Source organism: Aegilops tauschii, chromosome 5 (assembly GCF_002575655.3).
Source record: "Aegilops tauschii subsp. strangulata cultivar AL8/78 chromosome 5, Aet v6.0, whole genome shotgun sequence".
NCBI classification, from domain to species: domain Eukaryota; kingdom Viridiplantae; phylum Streptophyta; class Magnoliopsida; order Poales; family Poaceae; genus Aegilops; species Aegilops tauschii.
In genome coordinates, this window is record NC_053039.3 from 125,711,729 (window position 1) to 125,735,685 (window position 23,957).

Sequence of the window (23,957 nt, forward strand, 5' to 3'; positions counted from 1 at the left end):
AGCAGCACGGTGCTTCTTCAGAGTTTTCAATAATCTCTTTTCTTCATGCTCTCAAAGGTAGCACTAATAATAACAGGATATATCTTCTTTTCATCAAGATAAGCATATTTGAGAGTATCAGGTAATGTCTTAAGCTCAATCACGGGATCACCCTTGGGTGGAGGAGGATCCCCTAGGATTTCAACAGGCAAGTTGTGTTACAAAATGGGTCCCTGTTTAAAGAATACTTCATCTATTTCTCTTCTTTCGTTCATAAACATATCATTTTCATGGTCTAGCAAATATTGTTCTAAAGAATCATTAGGAGGCACGACAATAGAAGCAAGACCAATAATTTCATCTTTACTAGGAAATTCCTCATCACGGGGTTGTCTACGAAATTTAGCAAAATTAAACTCATGAGACATATCACCCAAACCAATAGTAACAACATCCTTTTCGCAGTCTATCCTAGCATTAACAGTATTCAAGAAGGGTCTACCAAATATAATGGGACAAAAGTTATCTTGTGGGGAACCAAGAATAAGAAAATCAGCAGGATATTTAACTTCCCCACACAAGACTTCAACATCTCTAACAATCCCGACTGGTGAAATAGTATCTCTATTGGCAAGCTTAATTGTAACATCAATTTCTTCTATCTCAGCAGGTGCATTATCATGCATAATTTCTTTTTATAAGGAATGAGGTATTGCACTTGCACTAGCACCCATATCACATAAGCCATGATAACAATGATCTCCTATTTTAACAGCAATAACAGGCATGCCTACAACAGGTCTATGTTTATTTTTAGTATCAGGTCTAGCAATTCTAGCAGTTTCCTCACAGAAGTAAATAACATGCCCATCAATATTATCAGCCAAGAGATCTTTAACCATAGCAATACTAGGTTCAACTTTAATTTGCTCAGGGCATTTGGGTGTCTTAATGTTACTTTTATTGACCACAGTTGAAACTTTAGCATGATCCTTTATTCTAACACGGAAAGGTGGTTTCTCAATATAAGCAGTAGGAACAACAGGATCATTATAAGTGATAGTATTTTCTTCAACTTCAATAGGTGTAGCTACTTTTACTTCAATGGGAGGATTATATTTAAACCACTTCTCCTTAGGTAGATCAACATGAGTAGCAAAGGATTCACAGAAAGAAGCTACTATCTCAGAGTCAAGTCCATATTTAGTGCTAAATTCACGGAAAACATCGGTATCCATAAAAGATTTAACACAATCAAACTTAGGTATTATACCTGACTCCTTACCTTCGTCGAGATCCCAATCTTCAGAGTTGCGTTTAATTCTCTCCAATAAATGCCATTTGAATTCAATAGTCTTCATCATAAAAGAGCCAGTACAAGAAGTATCGAGCATGGAGCGATTATTGAGAGAAAGCCGAGCATAAAAGTTTTGAATAATCATTTCTCTTGAGAGATCATGATTGGGGCATGAATATAACATTGACTTAAGCCTCCCCCAAGCTTGAGCGATGCTTTCTCCTTCGCGAGGCCAAAAATTATATATATAATTACGGTCACGATGAACAAGATGCATAGGATAAAACTTCTGATGAAATTCCAATTTCAATCGGTTGTAGTTCCATGATCCCATATCATCACATAGCCTAAACCATGTCAATGCCTCTGCCTTCAAAGATAAAGGGAAGAACTTCTTCTTGATAACATCCTCGGGCATACCTGCAAGCTTAAATAATCCAGAAACTTCATCCACATAGATTAGGTGCAAATCAGGATGTAATGTTCCATCTCGTGTAAAAGGATTAGCTAGCAGTTTCTCTATCATACCCGAAGGAATTTCAAAGTAAACATTTTCAGTACGTTCAGTAGGTTGAGGAGCAACTCTTTGCTCTACTGTTCGGGGTGAAGATACCCCGAACAAGCCCCACAGAGGATTACTTTCCATAGTAACAAGTGACAGTAAATTTCAGCACACTATATGAATTTTTCCTTACCAAATTCCACCTACCAAAGGCGCTTTACTCCCCGGCAACGGCGCCAAAAAAGAGTCTTGATGACCCACAAGTGTAGGGGATCTATCATAGTCCTTTCGATAAGTAAGAGTGTTGAACCCAACGAGGAGCAGAAGGAAATGATAAGCAGTTTTCAGTAAGGTATTCTCTGCAAGCACTGAAATTATCGGTAACAGATAGTTTTGTGATAAGGTAATTTGTAACGGGTAACAAGTAATAAAAGTAAATAAGGTGCAGCAAGATGGCCCAATCATTTTTGTAGCAAAGGACAAGCCTGGACAAACTATTATATGAAGGAAAACGCTCCCGAGGACACATGGGAGTTATCGTCAAGCTAGTTTTCATCACGCTCATATGATTCGCGTTCGTTACTTTGATAATTTGGTATGTGGGTGGACCGGTGCTTAGGTGCTGTCCTTCCTTGGACAAGCATCCCACTTATGATTAACCCCTATTGCAAGCGTCCGCAACTACAAAAGAAGTATTAAGGTAAACCTAACCATAGCATGAAACATATGGATCCAAATAAGCCCCTTACGAAGCAACTCATAAACTAGGGTTTAAGCTTCTGTCACTCTAGCAACCCATCATCTACTTATTACTTCCCAATACCTTCCTCTAGGCCCAAACAATGGTGAAGTGTCATGTAGTCGACGTTCACATAACACCACTAGAGGAGAGACAACATACATCCCATCAAAATATCGAACGAATACCAAATTCACATGACTACTTATAGCAAGACTTCTCCCATGTCCTCAGGAACAAACTTAACTACTCACAAATCATATTCATGTTCATAATCATAGGGGTATTAATATGCATAAAGGATCTGAACATATGATCTTCCACCAAATAAACCAACTAGCATCAACTATAAGGAGTAATCAACACTACTAGCAACCCACAGGTACAAATCTGAGGCTTTGGGACAAAGATTGGATACAAGAGATGAACTAGGGTTTGAGAGGAGATGGTGCTGGTGAAGATGTTGATGGAGATTGACCCCCTCCCGATGAGAGGATCATTGGTGATGACGATGGCGATGATTTCCCTCTCTCGAAGGGAAGTTTCCCCGGCAGAACAGCTCTGCCGGAGCCCTAGATTGGTTCCGCCAAGGTTCCGCCTCTTGGCGGCGGAGTTCCTTCTCAAAAACTTGCTTATGATTTTTTTCAGGGTAAAAGACTTCATATAGTAGAAGATGGGCACCGGAGGCCTGCCAGGGGGCGCGCCCAGGGGGGTAGGTTGCGCCCCCACCCTCGTGGCCAGGGTGTGGGCCCCCTTTAGTACTTTCTTCGCTCAGTATTTTTTATTAATTCCAAAAATAACTTCCGTGGAGTTTCAGGACTTTTGGAGTTGTGCAGAATAGGTCTCTAATATTTGCTCCTTTTCCAGCCCAGAATTCCAGCTGCCGGCATTCTCCCTGTTCATGTAAACCTTGTAAAATAAGAGAGAATATATATAATTATTGTGACATAACTTGTAATAACAGCCCATAATGCAATAAATGTCGATATAAAAGCATGATGCAAAATGGACGTATCACCTGTCAGCCTCCCACCCGCATGGGGCGTCGTCCTATTTAATGTGGAAGCCGCGGACCGGCCAGTCCACACTTACACTCCCGGCGACGCATGCCTCCTCGAAACCCGTCACGACCAAACCCTAGTCACCGGCCACCGAAGCTCCACCCCCTCTCCTCCACCCCATCCTCGCTATCGGCCATAGGGTGGCACTGGATTGACGGGCGCAAGAGGAAGCACGACCATGAGGCTGGGTCCTCCTCCGGTCGCCACAGCCGCTCCACCCCTCCAACCCCTCCTCCTCCTTTGTTGTTCTTCACCGCCCCGTCGACGGCCAACCCTCGCAACGGGGCGTGCTGCCGGGAGCGCTACTGGGAGACAGGGACGCCATTTCTATGGAGTGACATCCACCTCCCCAACAATTGGCACTTATCCGCGGACCGCGTGCCCATCCTGCCGGTCCCGGTCGGTGGCCAAGCCCATCGCGAGGAGATCCAGCGCCGCCTCGCCCTCCTGCCCTCCCCAACCTCGTCGACAACGCCAGGTACATCGTCGACTCCCTGCTATGGGACACGTGGTTCCACGACGAGCACGACCTGCGGCGACAATCGTACTTCGCCGGTCTTGGTTCGAGCGTGTCACGGGCGAGCGGTCGTGCGCGGATCTACGGGCTCACCCTGACATCGTCCCCGTCCCCGCCACCACCACCTCCCATGACTGCCGAGGAGGCAGAGGAGCTCGTGCGGCGGGTTCTGGAGGAGTTCGTCCACGACCAGAACGAGGCCCACTAGCATGGGCTTGAGGTGATGATGGCCCTCTCCGCCACGGGCGATGTCGTCATCCCCCCTGAAGCTGCAGGACTCTGCCGTCGTCAAGGAGGAGGAGGTCGTCATCGGGCCACACTTTGCGGCAATGGTCGGGTAGGCGTGGTCCTGGATGGACACGATGTCGTGCATGCTGAAGTTCGTCTCCGTGCCGCCCTCGTGGGTGGGTGTTGAGGCGTGGTCCCCGTCCCTGGCACGATAACAGGTCGTGCAGGCGCATCCGGCCATGCAGCCGCCGCAGGAACCGCCTGCCAACCTCTGGCAGTCACCGTCGTACATCAACCTCACCGGGACGACGACTAGTGAAGAAAATATGCCCTAGAGGCAATAATAAAGTTGTTATTTATATTTCCTTATATCATGATAAATGTTTATTATTCATGCTAGAATTGTATTAACTGGAAACTTAGTACATGTGTGAATACATAGACAAACAGAGTGTCCCTAGTATGCCTCTACTTGACTAGCTCGTTAATCAAAGATGGTTAAGTTTCCTGACCATAGACATGTGTTTTCATTTGATGAACGGGATCACATCATTAGATAATGATGTGATGGACAAGACCCATCCGTTAGCTTAGCATAATGATCGTTTAGTTTTATTGCTATTGCTTTCTTCATGACTTATACATATTCCTCTGACTATGAGATTATGCAACTCCCGGATATCGGAGGAACACTTTGTGTGCTATCAAACGTCACAACGTAACTGGGTGATTATAAAGATTCTCTACAGGTGTCTCCGATGGTGTTTGTTGAGTTGGCATAGATCGAGATAGGATTTGTCACTCCGAGTATCGGAGAGGTATCTCTGGGCCCTCTCGGTAATGCACATCACTATAAGCCTTGCAAGCAATGCGACTAATGAGTTAGTTATGGGATGATGCATTACGGAACGAGTAAAGAGACTTGACGGTAACTAGATTGAACTAGGCATGAGGATACCGCGATCGAATCTCGGGCAAGTAACATACCGATGACAAAGGGAATGACGTATGTTGTTATGCGGTTTGACTGATGAAGATCTTCGTAGAGTATGTAGGAGCCAATATGAGCATCCAGGTTCCGCTATTGGTTATTGACCGGAGATGTGTCTCGGTCATGTCTACATAGTTCTCGAACCCGTAGGGTCCGCACGCTTAACATTCGATGACGATTTGTATTATGAGTTATGTGATTTGATGACCAAAGATTGTTTAGAGTCCCGGATGAGATCACGGACATGACGAGGAGTCTCGAAATGGTCGAGAGGTAAAGATTGATATATTGGAAGGTTATATTCGGACACCGGAATGGTTCCGAAGTGATTCGGGTATTTTTCGGAGTACCGGGAGGTTACCGGAACCCCCCGGGGAAGTAGTGGCCCTTCATGGGCCTTAGTGGAAAGGAGAGGAGGGTCGCAAGGGTTGCCGCCCACCCATGGCAACTCCGAATTGGACTAGGGAGGGGGCGGAGCCCCCCTCTTTCCTTCTCCCTCTCCTCCTCCTTCCCTCGCCCCCCTCTTGGAAAAGGAAGGGGAGTCCAACTAGGAAATCCTAGTTGGACTCCCCCTATGGCGCACCCCTCCTGGCCGCCGGCTCCTCCTCTCCCTCCTTTATATACGTGGCCAGGGGCACCCCAAAGCACAACAGACAATCTCTTAGCCGTGTGGTGTGCCCCCTCCATGGTTTAACACCTCGGTCATATCGTCGTAGTGCTTAGGCGAAGCCCTGCGCCGGTAAATTCATCATCACCGTCGCCACTCCATCGTGCAGACGGAACTCTCCCTTGTCCTCAACTAGATCAAGAGCTCAAGCGATGTCATCCTGCTGAACGTGTGCTGAACATGGAGGTGCCGTACGTTTGGTACTTGGATCGGTTGGATCGTGAAGACGTTCGACTACATCAACCGCGTTACTAAACGCTTCCGCTTTCGGTCTCCGAGGGTACGTGGACACACTCTCCCGTCTCGTTGCTATGCATCTCCTAGATAGATCTTGCGTGATCGTAGGAATTTTCTTGAAATATTGCGTTCCCCAACAGTGGCATCCGAGCCAGGTCTTTGCATAGATGTTATATGCACGAGTAGAACACAATGAGTTGTGGACGATAATAGTCATATTGCTTACCACCAACGTCTTACTTTGATTCGGCGGTATTGTTGGATGAAGCGGCCCGGACCGACATTACATGACCGCGTTCATGAGACTGGTTCTACCGACGTGCTTCGCACACAGGTGGCTGGCGGGTGTCCGTTTATCCAACTTTAGTTGAATCGAGTTTGACTACGGCCGGTCCTTGTTGAAGGTTAAAACATCACACTTGACGAAAAATCGTTGTGGTTTCGATGCGTAGGTAAGAACGGTTCTTGCTAGAAGCCCGTAGCAGCCACGTAAAACTTGAAACAACAAAGTAGAGGACATCTAACTTGTTTTTGCAGGGCATGTTGTGATGTGATATGGTCAAGACGTGATGAGATATAAATTGTTGTATGAGATGATCATGTTTTGTAAAAGTTATCGGCAACTGTCAGGAGCCTTATGGTTGTTGCTTTATTGTATGAAATGCAATCACCATGTAATTGCTTTACTTTATCACTAAGCGGTAGCGATGGTCATGGAAGAAATAGTTGGCGAGACGGCAACGATGCTACGTTGGAGATCAAGGTGTCAAGCCAGCGATGATGGAGATCATGATGGCGCTTTGGAGATGGAGATCAAAGGCACAAGATGATGATGGCCATATCATGTCACATGCTTTGATTGCATGTGATGTTTATCCTTTATGCATCTTATTTTGCTTAGTACGGCGGTAGCATTATAAGATGATCCCTCACTTAAATTTCAAGGTATAAGTGTTCTCCCTGAGTATGCCCCGTTGCTACAGTTCATCGTGCCTAGACACCACGTGATGATCGGGTGTGATAAGCTCTACGTTCACATACAACGGGTGCAAGTCAGTTTTGCATGTGCAGAATACTCAGGTTAAACTTGACGAGCCTAGCATATACAGATATGGCCTCGAAACACTGAGACCGAAAGGTCGAACGTGAATCATATAGTAGATATGATCAACATAGTGATGTTCACCATTGAAAACTACTCCATCTCACGTGATGATCGGACATGGTTTAGTTGATTTGGATCACGTGACCATTTAGATGACTAGAGGCATGTTTATCTAAGTGGGGGTTCTTAAGTAATATGATTAACTAAACTTTAATTTATCATGAACTTAGTACCTGATAGTTTTTGCATGTCTATGTTGTTGTAGATCAAAGGCCCGTGCTACCGTTCCCTTGAATTTTAATGCGTTCCTAGAGAAAGCTAAGTTGAAAGATGATGGTAGAAACTACACGGACTGGGTCCATAACTTGAGGATTATCCTCATCGTTGCATAGAAGAATTACGTCCTGGAAGCACCGCTAGGTGCAAGACCCGCTGCAGGAGCAACTCGGGATGTTATGAACAACTGGCAGAGCAAAGCTGATGACTACTCGATAGTTCAGTGTGCCATGCTTTACAACTTAGAATCGGGACTTCAAAGACGTTTTGAACACCATGGAGCATATGAGATGTTCCAGGAGTTGAAGTTAATATTTCAAGCAAATGCCCGAACTAAGAGATATGAAGTCTCCAATAAGTTCTATAGCTGCAAGATGGAGGAGAATAGTTCTGTCAGTGAACATATACTCAGAATGTCTGGGTACCACAACCACTTGACTCAACTGGGAGTTAATCTTCCTGATGATAATGTCATTGACAGAGTTCTTCAATCACTGCCACCAAGCTACAAGAGCTTCGTGATGAACTATAATATGCAAGGGATGGATAAGACAATTCCCGAGCTCTTCGCGATGCTAAAGGCTGCGAAGGTAGAAATCAAGAAGGAGCATCAAGTGTTGATGGTTAACAAGACCACTAGTTTCAAGAAAAAGGGAAAAGGAAAGAAGGGGAACTTCAAGAAGAATGGCAAGCAAGTGCTTCTCAAGTGAAGAATCCCAAGTCTGGACCTAAGCCTGAAACTGAGTGCTTCTATTGCAAAGGAACTGGTCACTGGAAGCGTAACTGCCCCAAGTATTTGGCGGATAAGAAGGATGGCAAAGTGAAAAGTATATTTGATATACATGTTATTGATGTGTACCTTACTAATGCTCATAGTAGCGCCTGGGTATTTGATACTAGTTCTGTTGCTCATATTTGCAACTCGAAACAGGGGCTACGGATTAAACAAAGATTGGCTAAGGACGAGGTGACGATGCGTGTGGGAAATGGTTCCAAAGTCGATGTGATCGCCGTCGGCACGCTACCTCTACATCTACCGTCGGGATTAGTTTTAGACCTGAATAATTGTTATTTGGTGCCAGCGTTGAGCATGAACATTATATCTGGATCTTGTTTAATGCGAGACAGTTATTCATTTAAATCAGAGAATAATGGTTGTTCTATTTATATGAGTAATATCTTTTATGGTCATGCACCCTTGATGAGTGGTCTATTTTTGTTGAATCTCGATTGTAGTGATACACATATTCATAATATTGAAGCCAAAAGATTCAAGGTTAATAATGATAGTGCAACTTATTTGTGGCACTGCCGTTTAGGTCATATTGGTGTAAAGCGCATGAAGAAACTCCATGCTGATGGGCTTTTGGAATCACTTGATTATGAATCACTTGATGCTTGCGAACCATGCCTCATGGGAAAAATGACTAAAACTCCGTTCTGCGGAACAATGGAGCGAGCAACTGACTTGTTGGAAATAATACATACTGATGTGTGCGGTCCGATGAGTGTTGAGGCTCGCGGCGGGTATCGTTATTTTCTGACCTTCATAGATATGGGTATATCTACTTGATGAAACACAAGTCTGAAACATTTAAAAAGTTCAAAGAATTTCAGAGTGAAGTAGAAAATCATCGTAACAAGAAAATAAAGTTTCTATGATCTGATCGTGGAGGTGAATATTTGAGTTACGAGTTTGGTCTTCATTTGAAACAATGTGGAATAGTTTCGCAACTCATGCCACCTGGAACACCACAGCGTAATGGTGTGTCCGAACGTCGTAACCGTACTTTATTAGATATGATGCGATCTATGATGTCTCTTACTGATTTACCACTATCGTTTTGGGGTTATGTTTTAGAGACGGCTGCATTCACATTAAATAGGGCACCATCTAAATCCGTTGAGACGACACCATATGAACTGTGGTTTGGCAAGAAACCTTAGCTGTCGTTTCTTAAATTTTGGGGCTGCGATGCTTATGTGAAAAAGCTTCAACCTGATAAGCTCGAACCCAAATCGGAGAAATGTGTCTTCATAAGACCCAAAGGAGACTATTGGGTACACCTTCTATCACAGATCCAAAGGCAAGATATTCATTGCTAAGAATGGATCCTTTCTAGAGAAGGAGTTTCTCTCGAAAGAAGTGAGTGGGAGGAAAGTAGAACTTGATGAGGTAATTGTACCTTCTCTCGAATTGAAAAGTAGTACATCACATAAATGAGTTCCAGTGATTCCTACACCAATCAGTGAGGAAGCTAATGATGATGATCATGAAACTTCAGATCAAGTTACTACTGAACCTCGTAGGTCAACCAGAGTACGGTCCGCACCAGAGTGGTACGGTAATCCTGTTCTGGAGGTCATGTTACTTGAACATGACGAACCTATGAACTATGAGGAAGCGATGATGAGCCCAGATTCTGCGAAATGGCTTGAGGCCATGAAATCTGAGATGGGATCCATGTATGAAAACAAAGTGTGGACTTTGGTTGACTTGCCCGATGATCGGCAAGCCATAGAGAATAAATGGATCTTCAAGAAGAAGACTGACGCTGACGGTATTGTTACTGTCTACAAAGCTCGACTTGTTGCGAAAGGTTTTCCACAAGTTCAAGGAGTTGACTACGATGAGACATTCTCACCCGTAGCGATGCTTAAATCTGTCCGAATCATGTTAGCAATTGCCGCATTTTATGATTATGAAATTTGACAAATGGATGTCAAAACTGCATTCCTTAATGGATATCTTAAAGAAGAGTTGTATATGATGCAACCAGAAGGTTTTGTCGATCCTAAAGGTGCTAACAAAGTGTGCAAGCTCCAGCGATCCATTTATGGACTGGTGCAAGCCTCTTGGAGTTGGAATATACGCTTTGATAGTGTGATCAAAGCATATGGTTTTATACAGACTTTTGGAGAAGCCTTTATTTACAAGAAAGTGAGTGGGAGCTCTGTAGCATTTCTAATATTATATGTGGATGGCATATTATTGATTGGAAATAATACAGAATTTCTGGATAGCATAAAAGGATACTTGAATAAGAACTTTTCAATGAAAGACCTCGGTGAAGCTGCTTATATATTGGGCATCAAGATCTATAGAGATAGATCAAGACATTTAATTGGACTTTCACAAAGCACATACCTTGATAAAGTTTTGAAGAAGTTTAAAATGGATCAGTCAAAGAAAGGGTTCTTTCCTGTGTTCCAAGGTGTGAAATTGAGTCAGACTCAATGCTCGACCATTTCAGAAGATAGAGAGAAAATGAAGGTCATTCCCTATGCCTCAGCCATGGGTTCTATAATGTATGAATGCTGTGTACCAGACCTGATGTGTGCCTTGCTATAAGTTTAGCAGGGAGGTACCAAAGTAATCCAGGAGTGGATCACTGGACAACGGTCAAGAACATCCTGAAATACCTGAAAAGGACTAAGGATATGTTTCTCGTTTATGGAGGTGACAAAGAGCTCGTCGTAAATGGTTACGTTGATGCAAGCTTCGACACTGATCCGGATGACTCTAAGTCCCAAACCGAATATATATTTATATTGAATGGTGGAGGTGTCAGTTGGTGTAGTTCCAATAGAGCGTCGTGGCGGGATCTACGTGTGAAGCGGAGTACATAGCTGCTTCGGAAGCAGCAAATGAAGGAGTCTGGATGAAGGAGTTCATTTCCGATCTAGGTGTAATACCTAGTGCATCGGGTCGAATGAAAATCTTTTGTGACAATACTGGAGCAATAGCCTTGGTGAAGGAATCCAGATTTCACAAGAGAACCAAACACATCAAGAGACGCTTCAATTCCATCCGCGATCAAGTCAAGGAGGGAGACATAGAGATTTGCAAAATACATACAGATCTGAATGTTGCAGACCCGTTGACTAAGCCTCTTCCATGAGCAAAACATGATCAGCACCAAGACTCCATGGGTGTTAGAATCATTATTATGTAATCTAGATTATTGACTCTAGTGCAAGTGGGAGACTGAAGGAAATATGCCCTAGAGGCAATAATAAAGTTGTTATTTATATTTCCTTATATCATGATAAATGTTTATTGTTCATGCTAGAATTGTATTAACCGGAAACTTAGTACATGTGTGAATACATAGACAAACAGAGTGTCCCTAGTATGTCTGTACTTGACTAGCTCGTTAATCAAAGATGGTTAAGTTTCCTAACCATAGACATGTGTTGTCATTTGATGAACGAGATCATATCATTAGAGAATGATGTGATGGACAAGAACCATCCGTTAGCTTAGCATAATGATCATTTAGTTTTATTGCTATTGCTTTCTTCATGACTTATACATATTCCTCTGACTATGAGATTATGCAACTCCTGAATACCAGAGGAACACTTTGTGTGCTATCAAACGTCACAACGTAACTGGGTGATTATAAAGATGCTTTACAGGTGTCTCCGATGGTGTTTGTTGACTTGGCATAGATCGAGATTAGGATTTGTCACTCCGAGTATCGGAGAGGTATCTCTGGGCCCTCTCAGTAATGCACATCACTATAAGCCTTGCAAGCAATGTGACTAATGAGTTAGTTACGGGATGATGCATTACAGAACGAGTAAAGAGACTTGCCGGTAACTAGATTGAACTAGGTATGAGGATACCGACGATCGAATCTCGGGCAAGTAACATACCAATGACAAAGGGAATGACGTATGTTGTTATGCGGTTTGACCGATGAAGATCTTCGTAGAATATGTAGGAGCCAATATGGGCATCCAGGTTCCGCTATTGATTATTGACCGGAGATGTGTCTCGGTCATGTCTACATAGTTCTCGAACCCGTAGGGTCCGCACGCTTAACGTTCGATGACCATTTGTATTATGAGTTATGTAATTTGGTGACCGAAGATTGTTCGGAGTCCTGGATGAGATCACGGACATGACGAGGAGTCTCAAAGTGGTCGGGAGGTAAAGATTTATATATTGGAAGGTTATATTCGGACACCGGAATGGTTCCGGAGTGATTCGGGTATTTTTCGGAGTACCGGGAGGTTACCGGAACCCCCCGGGGAAGTAGTGGGCCTTCATGGGCCTTAGTGGAAAGGAGAGGAGGGCCGCAAGGGTGGCCGTCCCCCATGGCAAGTCCGAATTGGACTATGGAGGGGGCGGCGCCCCCCTCTTTCCTTCTCCCTCTCCTCCTCCTTTCCTCTCTTCCCCTCTTGGAAAAGGAAGGGGGGTCCAACTAGGATTGGGAATCCTAGTTGGACTCCCCCTATGGCGCACCCCTCCTGGCCGCCGGCCTCCTCCTCTCCCTCCTTTATATACATGGCCAGGGGGCACCCCAAAGCACAACAGACAATCTCGTAGCCGTGTGCGGTGCTCCCCTCCACAGTTTAACACCTCGGTCATATCGTCGTAGTGCTTAGGCGAAGCCCTGCGCCGGTAACTTCATCATCACCATCGCCACGCCGTCGTGCTGGCGGAAATCTCCCTTGTCCTCAACTAGATCAAGAGCTCGAGGGACGTCATCCTGCTGAACGTGTGCTGAACACGGAGGTGCCGTACGTTTGGTACTTGGATCGGTTGGATCATGGAGACGTTCGACTACATCAACCGTGTTACTAAACACTTCCGCTTTCGGTCTACGAGGGTAAGTGGACACACTCTCCCGTCTCGTTGCTATGCATCTCCTAGATAGATCTTGCGTGATCGTAGGATTTTTTTTGAAATATTGCGTTCCCCAACAACTAGGAGGACGACGGCGTCTGAAGACGGCAACGACATCGAGCACGGCCACGGCGGTGGCGGTGTGAAGTTTCTTTTTATGTTTTTTTAAGTTTTAAGTTAAGTTTAATGTGTGACCGGGACTTGTTTAAATGGTTTAAATATTTTAGAACTGTTTAATTAAGTTTATTTATATGTTTCTAAATGTGTGGCCGGTATTTTTTTCATCGCGAGCCGGACAAAATGCGATGCGGCTGCTCGTTGGGTGCACCGACCGACGGACGGGCCAAACCGTATACGGGCGCCCGTTTTGCCGCCCCAAACGGGAAACATCCGGACAAATTGGACGTTCGTTTGGGTCGACGATTGGAGTTGGCCTTAGACCATGGTTAACAATGTAGGGCATGGCAAGCTATATGAAGTTGTCATGTCATGAATAGCCAACCTAATATCCCACTGGTATAATAGGAAATAATGTTTGTATTCTAGTGCTATTAATACATAGCTCATCTTTTTCTCGCATAAAAAGTATTGGAACAGGTGCTACAGCTGGCTGCAAGTTTATAGTCCGCTTCTTTTCTCTCTCCCCTTCTCTTTTATCCAACTAGGCAAAATCTAATATGGCATCTTTTATAATTAGCCTACACCATCCTATTGTATTTGCTCTTACCACTCCCATTCTCGGGTATAATGAAGTGGTAAGAGCAACAAATTCACTTTGGATGACGAGAGAGCCCTGTATTTTGAATAGTGTCAAAATAGCATTTCAAAAAAAATCAACATGTTTATGGATGTACTCCCTTCATATTAGTGTTGTCTCCGGTCAAATTTTCTAAATTTTGATCAAGTTTATATAAAAATATTAACGTCCACAAAACCAAATCAATGCCATTAGAATCATCATTCAATATATTTTATATCATATATTTTTTATTGTGAAAGTTTAGATTGTTTATGAGAAACTTGGTACCTTATAATGTTTGACTTATGTCAAACCTAATATGTTGAGTAAATAAAAGCAGAGAAAGTATATTACACATGTGCAAATTTTGATGCTTAAATAAATAAATAACCATATAAGTTACATAAAAAGGACAAAATCATGATTTTGGAAAGATGAACACTACATATTATTTACTATTTAGAAATCACCAATTTGTCACTTTTGTATAGCTCACATGTTTACTTATTTCATCACCAAACTTATACATATGTAATATACATCCATACAAACACACAATTCTTTTCAGAATTTTTTGAAACTTTAAATGTGATTTTAATAAACTATTGAAAATAAGGTTCCTCCCAGGCACCCGGGCTCCAAAAATCCACTTTTGTGGTAAAAGCATCAATAACCCTGGTTGCCTAATTTGGGGCCATATACGCATGCGGACGAGGTCGTGCGCGACAGGTGTAAGTGATCGGGCACATCCCTTTTGTCCCTGTCCACAACCACAACCCCCATATGTCCACACCCAAATCCATACAAGAACATGCACACTACGTAGATCGTCCATACAAACACAACAATTGGACATAGATAGGGGAATCCAACATAGATAAGTTCATACTAGCCGATCCGAAAGGGTCACCGCACATAGATAAGTTAATAAATTAACTAAAATGCAAGATTAAAAAGTAATTAAACATCGGAAGCGGGCCAGAGTGAACCACTTCCTCGCACGCCACTTCCTCTTGGGGTCTTGGGAGTGGCGGTTGCCTTTGGTGTAGGCGTTGGCTGCAGGTCCGTCATCCTTCGTCGTGCCGCTGTCCAATAAGGAGGACGAACTAATAATCCCCGCCAGGATCCAAGTGGCACGGGTCTGCTCCCTTGCGAATTTTGCTGCTCTCTCCGCCGCCGTTGTCCTCTGCGTCGCGGACATCTCGGACCTCAAGCCCGATGCACAGCACCTCCGCATTTGCGGTACCGACGACGAGCATCAACCAAGGTTTCGTCACCTCATTGACCGAGGTTCCCCCTCCTTGTTGCATGGTTCATCATGTGGTCAGTTTTCCCTCTCGGGGTCACCATCGAGGTCGTTACCGTTGTTGTTGTCTTTGCCCGGACTAGCGTTTGGCATTTCGACCATGTAGCAATCGTAGGTCGAGGTCGTGTGCCACTTATGTGAGGGCACCATGGCTGGCGCTTGGCTGTCCGCGCTCGACGACTTCGTCTTTCGTGTCTTCTGCCTCCTCCATGGCTCCCTCGAGGACCTCCATGAGATATTCTATGTTGGCGATGACATGGGTAGTGGATGGATCGGCAAATTCGACTTCTTCCAGAATATCCTAGATCGAATCTGAAAAACATGGTTGCTACTGCTCCTGGATCTGTCTTGACGCCAAACCCTAAAGGATCAACTCTTCACGGGAGTCCATGGAGTACTGAGGGCACCATGGCTGGCGCTCGGCTGTCCGCGCTCGATGACTTCCTCTTTCGTGTCTTCTGCCTCCTCCATGGCTTCCTCGAGGACCTCCATGAGATATTCTACGTTGGCGATGACATGGGTGGTGGATGGATCGACAAATTCGACTTCTTCTAGAATCTCCTGGATCGAAACTGAAAAACCTGGTTGCTACTGCTCCTGGATCTGTCTTGACGTCAAACCCTAGAGGATCAACTCTTCACGGAAGTCCATGGAGTACTCAAGATTGCCTAATTTGACGATCCGACTTGGAGTAAATGTCTCGACCTGGCCGAGGTGGCCAGCCCAGTCAATGACGAATGTGGCAACGCCGAAATGAACAACGACCTGGTCTTGTTGGATCCCATCTGAGCGTCCATCTTGATTCCCATTTAGCCGCAGTGTTCACCTAGCAGGATCTACATGGTCCACCACTATCGGAGCTGCCTCGGACAGATACCTTGGTATGATATCCTAGCTAGGCGACTTGGTAGGGTGATAACAGGGACAAGGGTTTTTACCCATGTTCGGGCTCTCATGGAGGATATAATACCCTATGTCCTGCTCTTTGTTTATTGCGTTGGGATGTATGCAGAGTACAAAGTACCAAGGGATTGTAATGTGTCTATCTACAAGCCCGGCTTCGGGTTATATAACACACCGGGGGTCCTAGGGTTACAAATCCTAGCCGGCTACATAGGTGGAGGTAGATCCCTCAATGACTCCATCCACTTGTCTTGTACATCATGGGCCGCCCAAAGTGGCCCAGGACGAAACTGACCTAGGGGTCCGCATCCCGGCCCAAAACTGTCTCCCGGGGTCCAAAATTTTCATTTCTAGGCCTGATAGTCTTCAACAGAAAAAAGTAGGACGGAGAACTAGTATGAATTGTGCCTGACATTCAATTCATGACGTAGATGATCCGCTGACGGAGTCGATTAGGTGAAACAACTCTGCAAAGTTTGTTTATTCCCAGGCTGGGAACTGACATGACAAGGACCCCCTCGACCAGGACGCTGGCATCGAGTCCAAATGTAGTGTATATACACTCGTAAGAACATCTACCCATGGCTAGAACCACCAATAATATAAGCCAATGAACTCACGATGAACGTTCGTTATCTTTTATTCATCTGTGCAATGCATGTTAATATTTCTTATATATTAATCACATTGCACACTAGTATTTTGGCAAGATCATACATACATGTTGATATTAGGTAGGATATAATTAGTTGGTTAGCTCTAATGCTGCTATAAGATATGCTAAACATCGGGACAATATAGACCATTGAATAGATGCTGTTGTTTTACATGTGACATGTGTTGAATCTTCGCAATTCGCTTTTTATATTTTTATCATATATTAAATAATATAAATAAAGATGAATGCGCATTATCTTTATTTTCTACGTTGTCGCATCGCTCTCTAGGGGGGTGGCACGGGTGAACCCTAGCCGCCGCCCCGTACCTCTCTAGCCCTGACCGCTATCGAAGGAGGCTGACGGGAAAAGTTAGCTCCAGCAGACGGCGACGGCTGAGCGTGCTCCTCTTGCGACGAGTGTTATGTCCCTGACTGCGCGCGCATTCTTGGAGTGTTACGGTCTTATTTTGTTTTTCAAGACATCGAGTACAAGTATGGTGTATGTGTATATATACTTGCAGAGAACATCTATCCAAGGTCGGAACCACCAATACTATACATAAATGAACTCATCACGAACGCTCATTATTTGTATTTCTGCAAAAACGCCTATTATGAACCATTACGTTCTTTACCTTTCAAAGAATTACCCACTTTAACCCTATTTTGTGAAGCATAGCTGTTTTTGGTGGAGCTGAAAAAAAGATACTTTGCTCACAGAGTCACACCCCATCTCAATCTTGCACATCTAATCATGTTCGTCTCTAGAGTTGCTGCGAAATTTCCCTCGTTTGACATTTAGTATACCCCGACCGAATAGCACACCTAGCCCCTTTTCTCCTTGTACTAGAGATTAGTGGAGGACTGAATCTCTTTCAAACGAAGTTTAGTTACTTTGTACTGACTAGTAAATGTGTACGTGCAATGCACGTTGATATTAGGTAATATGTTAATTACACATAAATATTAGGTAGAATATTATTTGCGTATTAATTATTTCCTCCTTTCCGGTTTATAGGGCTTATCTTAAAATCTTAGGTTTTTCATTTTATAAGGCTCAATTTGGTTGTTCCCCATCACAATTTCAGATTCTAAGGTGCATTAAATAATTGCATGCAAGTATTAAGAAAAAATTGACTAATGCATGTATTTTATCCATGCATGCATTGCAATTAATACATTGGTAAACATAATTTTTTGAGGAAAACAAGAGCATTAATTGGGTGCTTTTGTAAATTACAAAAAATATTCCATCACTCATCATCTACTTCCTCCGTCACGGTTTAGAAGGCGCGCTTGGAAATTCTCTGGGACCTAGGTGGTTATCTATTGGTTGTGAGATGAGCTAAAAAATAGCATTCACACTACGCATGCATATAGAAATAGTATATCGGAGTACTAATTAGGTACTAGAAATAAATGCAATGCGCCCTAAACCTTGTCTATTGTGGAAACGCACGCAAATTTAACTGTGCCTTCTAAACTGTGACGGAGGGAGTACCTTGGTTGGTGAGATTTTTAAATTGAGCCCTATAAACCGGAAAGGAGGGAATATGTGATTAGCATTGACATTAATATTTGATATGGTATTAAGTGCACGCTAAACGTGTTGAGCGTTCACCATTGGAGCAGCCTAATTCGTTGGATTGACCTGATTTGACGGTCTGGATCTATTAAATATGTCCTTTTGAGTCTTTTTATATTGATGATATAGATATAGATGCTTCGTTCTAAACCTAGAATACGTGAATTGGATACTAACAAATTACATACAAGTTTCCTAAATGATAAAACCTTGTAGACGACTTATTTGGTGTCTAAAATGATGAATGCAAGACTAGGCATGTGCGCCCCATCATTTCCTATAACATAGGTTGATTTTTATTACCAGAAAAATGAGAAAAAACGACCAATACACTTCATGGAGTATGTTACTATATTTGGATAATGACACCAAGTGATTGTTTAAAGACGCTTAGTCTCTAAGCAAGATACACTTAGCGGTTGCATTTATTCCCCAATCTTTTCTGTTTTATTTACCATCGTGGTGCTTTTAATTCTTATTCTTGTAGTACATATGCTACTTTTAGTGAGAAAGAAAACTGAAATGAGTGCTTTTAGAAAAGTCATTCACGTGATCTTACATGTTGACCAACATTAGACCCCCAATGAATCAGCTTGCCGCATAGACTAGAAAGAGTGGACATAGCCAAAGCACTTTAGCATCACAAAACCAACGAAGTCAAACAAAGTAATACTTAGGGCCTCTTCGGAGTCTCACCACTCTAGAACTCTACTCCCGGAGCAGGGGTAGGTTCAGCTGGAAATAGAGGAGCGGGGAAACACCCGCTCCGCAGATCCTCGTATTTCTTGAAGCCGGCGGACTACCGAACAGGGCCTTAGTAACACTCATCACCACGTCAACATATTTGCGTCAGGAGTGTTGCAAGGTTGTCATGATGCAATGAACAATGGGTTGGGTAAGATTAAATTTCATACCGTAGACATGTTAAGTTCAAATTTTAATAACCATCAATCAGGTCATCACAAGAAAAAAACATATTTTTGACAAATGCTGAATTTTGTTAGCTCAAAATGAAGCATCAAAAGGATACATAACACAATGAGCACACACCTGGTCTCTGCATAGTTAGGATTCATACAGCCAACATCAACATGCACGAAAACACGACGCCAATTAGCAAAGTCATATAAGACCAAAACTATGCGTAAGCGAGGAAAAAAAGCTCCAAAGCGACCAGATACGCGATCAGAAAACTGCAGCAATGACCATATCCACATCAACTGTATCATGACAGCACACAGACGATGAGGTTCTTCAACAACAATGCCTTCAGAAAGGAAGCGACACTCACGTGCCTCTTTCACGACTAGGATCTAGGATCTGAAGAATTAATCTGAACATATCCGAGCAATGCCTTCAACAAGTAACAACGTAAAAAAACATCGTCATTGCTAGGTATAACCAGCTTGGGTTAGACCTAGGCTATCACTTCGAAGCTCGAGATCAGGTGCTCGAGTAGCACCACCATCGAAGTCACTTAAGTGCTGTCTCCTGCACCTTTTCTTAATCCCAACAGTTACATGTGATGCAACCGCTGTCGCTGCAAAACCCTCGTCCATAATTTGGACCAATCTCTGCAAAAAAAGGGCAAAAAATATGGAGGGGCCTCTTCGGCAAGCCGTCGTCCATAATTTGCATCTCATAACCACTGGATCTTGAGAGATGAACACTTCTGAAGACCTTTCAATGACCACTGCCATCATAGAGTCGTAGGAGGTCGCTGTAGCACAGTCTGTAGTCATCGCTACCCGGTCGACCGGATCTGGATCACCACCACCAAGCCCTAGACCGTAGCGCCGCCGAGCGGCCACCGCCCGCCCGGAAGGCCGACGCAACACATGCTAGTTGCTACTCTACTAATGTATTTTCTCCGATTCTCTAACAGTTTCTATTTATAGCAAAGTTATGATCAAACTACTCATAGTTGAATCATTTATAACAAAATATATATCTAAGTAATTGTTGTAATTATATGCAATTCCATTAGCTTTGTAAATACGTTAATGCAAAAATTGGCGGTGAAATTGTGTTTTGGAATCTTGCTTGCGTAGATCTTGTTTGTACAATACAATTTTTGACCAATCTAAAGAAAGCACGCGTAAATACCGCCTACCCTTTCTAAGATAAAGAAGGAGAATGTGCCTTTTTCTAATAGGATGAATCTTCAGTGTGAGCACCTCCACTCAAACTATTCAGCACCTTTTTCCTCTGCCCTATAGAATTGATTTCGTGTAACCTCCTCCACTCAAAATCCTACGACACCATCGCCGGTAAAAGCTACTCGTAAAAGCTATGAATCCATTGCATCTCAATTCGATTTTTTTTCTTTCTTTTTTGAAGAATCCATTGCATCTCAACCAAAAATTCACCGTGCCCCGAGGAACAAAGCTGTGAAAACGACATTTTTGCCCATGGAGCATAGCAAATACCAAAACCCAACCCCAACCAAAACCTAGCTTTGTCCAAAAACCCAAAGGCCCCCTCCCTTTCCCCTCCCACTCCCCGCTTTCCACCATTTCGTCGAACACCTTCTCCGATCGCGCGCCGCCGCCCATGGGGGAGGCCTCCGAGTATGACGGGGTGGATGTGGCGGCTGTATCGGCGAGGTTGCTGGAGCTGGTGGCCGACGACGACGTGACGGCGCTCGTTGACCTCCTCGCCGCGCACCCGCTCCTCGCGGATGAGCCGGCGCCGTGGTACTCTCCGGCGCGGGGCGCGGAGCCCATGACGCCGCTCATGGTCGCCGCCGCGTACGGGTCCGTGGCTTGCCTCGACGCCCTCCTCTCGCCGCCCCACCTCGCCGACCCCAACCGCGCCTCCGCCTCCTCGCTCTCCACCCCGCTCCACCTCGCCGCCGCAGGCGGCGCTCCATCCGCACCCACCACCGTTTCCCGCCTCCTCGCCGCCGGCGCCGACCCTACCCTCCTTGACCATCTCCACCGCCGGCCGTCAGACCTCGTCGCGCTGCCGCCCAACTCGTTGCCCCTCAAGAACCACATCCTCTCACTCCTTGGCGCCCGGAAGGAGTGGCCACCGGACCCCTCACTCCCGGACATCAAGAACGGCGCATACGCTTCCGACGACTTCCGCATGTATTCCTTCAAGGTCCGCGCGTGCTCCAGGGCCTACTCCCACGACTGGACGGAGTGCCCCTTCGTCCACCCAGGAGAGAACGCGCGGCGGAGGGATCCGAGGAAGTACCACTACAGCTGCGTGCCGTGCCCGGAGTTCAAGAAGGGCGCCGGGTGCAGGAGAGGGGACATGTGCGAGTATGCGCACGGGGTGTTCGAGAGCTGGCTCCACCCGGCGCAGTACCGGACGCGCCTCTGCAAGGACGGCATCGGCTGCGCGCGCCGCGTCTGCTTCTTCGCTCACACGCCAGAAGAGCTCCGGCCGCTGTACGTGTCCACAGGCTCGGCCGTGCCGTCGCCCCGCGGGGCGATGGAGATGGCCGCCATGGGGATGGGACTGTCATCACCGGGATCTTCGTTCACGCCGCCGCTGTCGCCGTCCGGTGGAGGGAGTGGCATGTCGTGGCCGCAGCCTAACTTGCCGGCGCTGTGCCTCCCCGGGAGCGCAGGGAACCTGCACCTGAGCCGGCTGCGTACCTCGCTGAGCGCGAGGGCCATGGCGGTCGACGAGCTTCTGGCCTCGGGGGACTATGACAACCACCTTGGATCGCCTGCCTCTGTGCGGTCGGCGAGGGGGAAGGCGCTTGTGCCGTCAAATCTGGATGAACTGTTCTCGGCGGAGATGGCGGCCTCCCACTCGCCGCGGTACGGCGACCAGGGCGGCGCTGCGTTCTCGCCGACGCACAAGGCCGCCTTCCTGAACCAGTTCCAGCAGCATCAGAGCTTGCTCTCGCCACGGGCTGCGGCCACCCCAGAGCCTGTCTCCCCAATGAGCTCCCGGCTGCTCGCTGCGTTGGCGCAGCGGGAGAAGATGCAGCAGCAGACACTGCGAAGCATGAGCTCAAGAGACCTGGGTTCCAGCGCCCCGCTCCTGGTCGGCTCACCGGTGGTGGGCTCTAGCTGGTCCAAATGGGGCCTCCCCTCGGGCACCCCAGACTGGGGTGCCGACAACGATGAGCTTGGCCGTCTCAAGCGGTCGTCCTCGTTTGATCTCCGGTCTGGGGCCAACACCGATGAGCCTGACCTCTCATGGGTCAATACCTTAGTAAAGGAGCCCACGCCGGAGAAATCATCAACCAACGGGACCATGGCAACAGAGTCTATTGGCATCTTGGGCCGATCAGCAAGCCACCACGAGAGCATTGCCGGTGATGACAGTGCCATCTTGGGTCGATCAGCGAACCACCGTGAGGGCATCGACGGTGAGGAGGACGCCGCCACTGGTGTCATCGGTGGCTGGCTCGAACAGCTTCAGCTCGATGAGATGGTAGTTTAGGACAACCAAACACACAGATGAATCAAGAGAGGTGACAATTTTTTGGCTGTGCTTCAACCGGCTGCTACTGCCTGCTGCTGCTAAGTTACCAGCCTCAGGACATCATGCTAGCAAGTACTGGTGCCACATTCTTTTGGGGTTGTTTGGTGTAGAAGGTGAGGAGATTTCTACCATTTCGAGCTTGGCCACAGGTGAAGCAAATGGAGGAAATGGAGCCTGATCAACTGTATCAAAGTTGCCAGCTTTGCCTAGGTGAGGCATTTCTCCTCTTATTTCTACTTTGGTGCCCCCTTTCTCGTTGATCTTTATAAAGGTGACTTCTTCACTATGAGGATTGTGAATTACTCTTAAGGTACTATCTTATCTGTTGCCCCCTTATCCTTTGGTTGTGTTGTGAACCAAGGACTAGGGAGGGGAGAAGGATATTACATCAAATTGTTGCTCCATGACTCGACTCATGGTTGTTGTAATAACATATTGTTGTTGTACTTGAGATTCATGAACCATGATTGATGTAAAGTTCCCTCTCGCTATTCCAAAATTAAGCTCCGTCCTTCAAGATTAAGTTCTGCTACTGCTTGATTTTTCTTCACAATGAACTGTCTAAATGCAGATTACATTATAGCATCACACAGCATTACATCTACTCTATGTGGAGTAATCGTTGTTCAGCTGCTGTTGCTGGTTCCAAATGCGGGAATTATTTTCTTCATTCCTGCAGGGAATTAAACCTTTCCGGGCGGGGAAAAAGAATCCCAGGTCGGCAGGGGCATTGACAAAGATTGTGCTTGGAGTTTGGACGGATCCCTTCTCTTTCTCGTGGAGGCATTGAAAAGGATCGGATGGTTAACATCATAGTACACATCGACCACTGCGAGGTTCATTTCTGATGCGCTATCGATGAGTCCTCGTCTGCCCTGACCGATGCATCTTTCTTGTCATAATAAAACAACTGGCACGGACGGTGGCTCGGTATGGTCGCCTCACGCCTTGGCTCACCCGCTGTGCTGACATGTACTGTGTGACCTGGAATACAAAGTAAAATTGGGCTGCATTATCCTGCCATGCATAATTTTACTACGAAGGTCTTGCACTGGAGACAAGAGCTGCTGTCTCGGGCCT

At 45.5% G+C, this 23,957-nt stretch overlaps 1 protein-coding gene across 1 annotated transcript; it reads left to right on the top strand.

Moving 5' to 3' along the window:
- Window positions 1-20,303: 20,303 nt before the first annotated feature.
- LOC109763505 (zinc finger CCCH domain-containing protein 67) lies at window positions 20,304-23,394 on the top strand. Its single transcript, XM_020322353.4, has one exon. It carries the CDS (start codon window positions 20,982-20,984, stop codon window positions 22,833-22,835), a length of 1,854 nt encoding a protein of 617 aa, XP_020177942.3. The 5' UTR covers window positions 20,304-20,981; the 3' UTR covers window positions 22,836-23,394.
- Window positions 23,395-23,957: the final 563 nt, after the last annotated feature.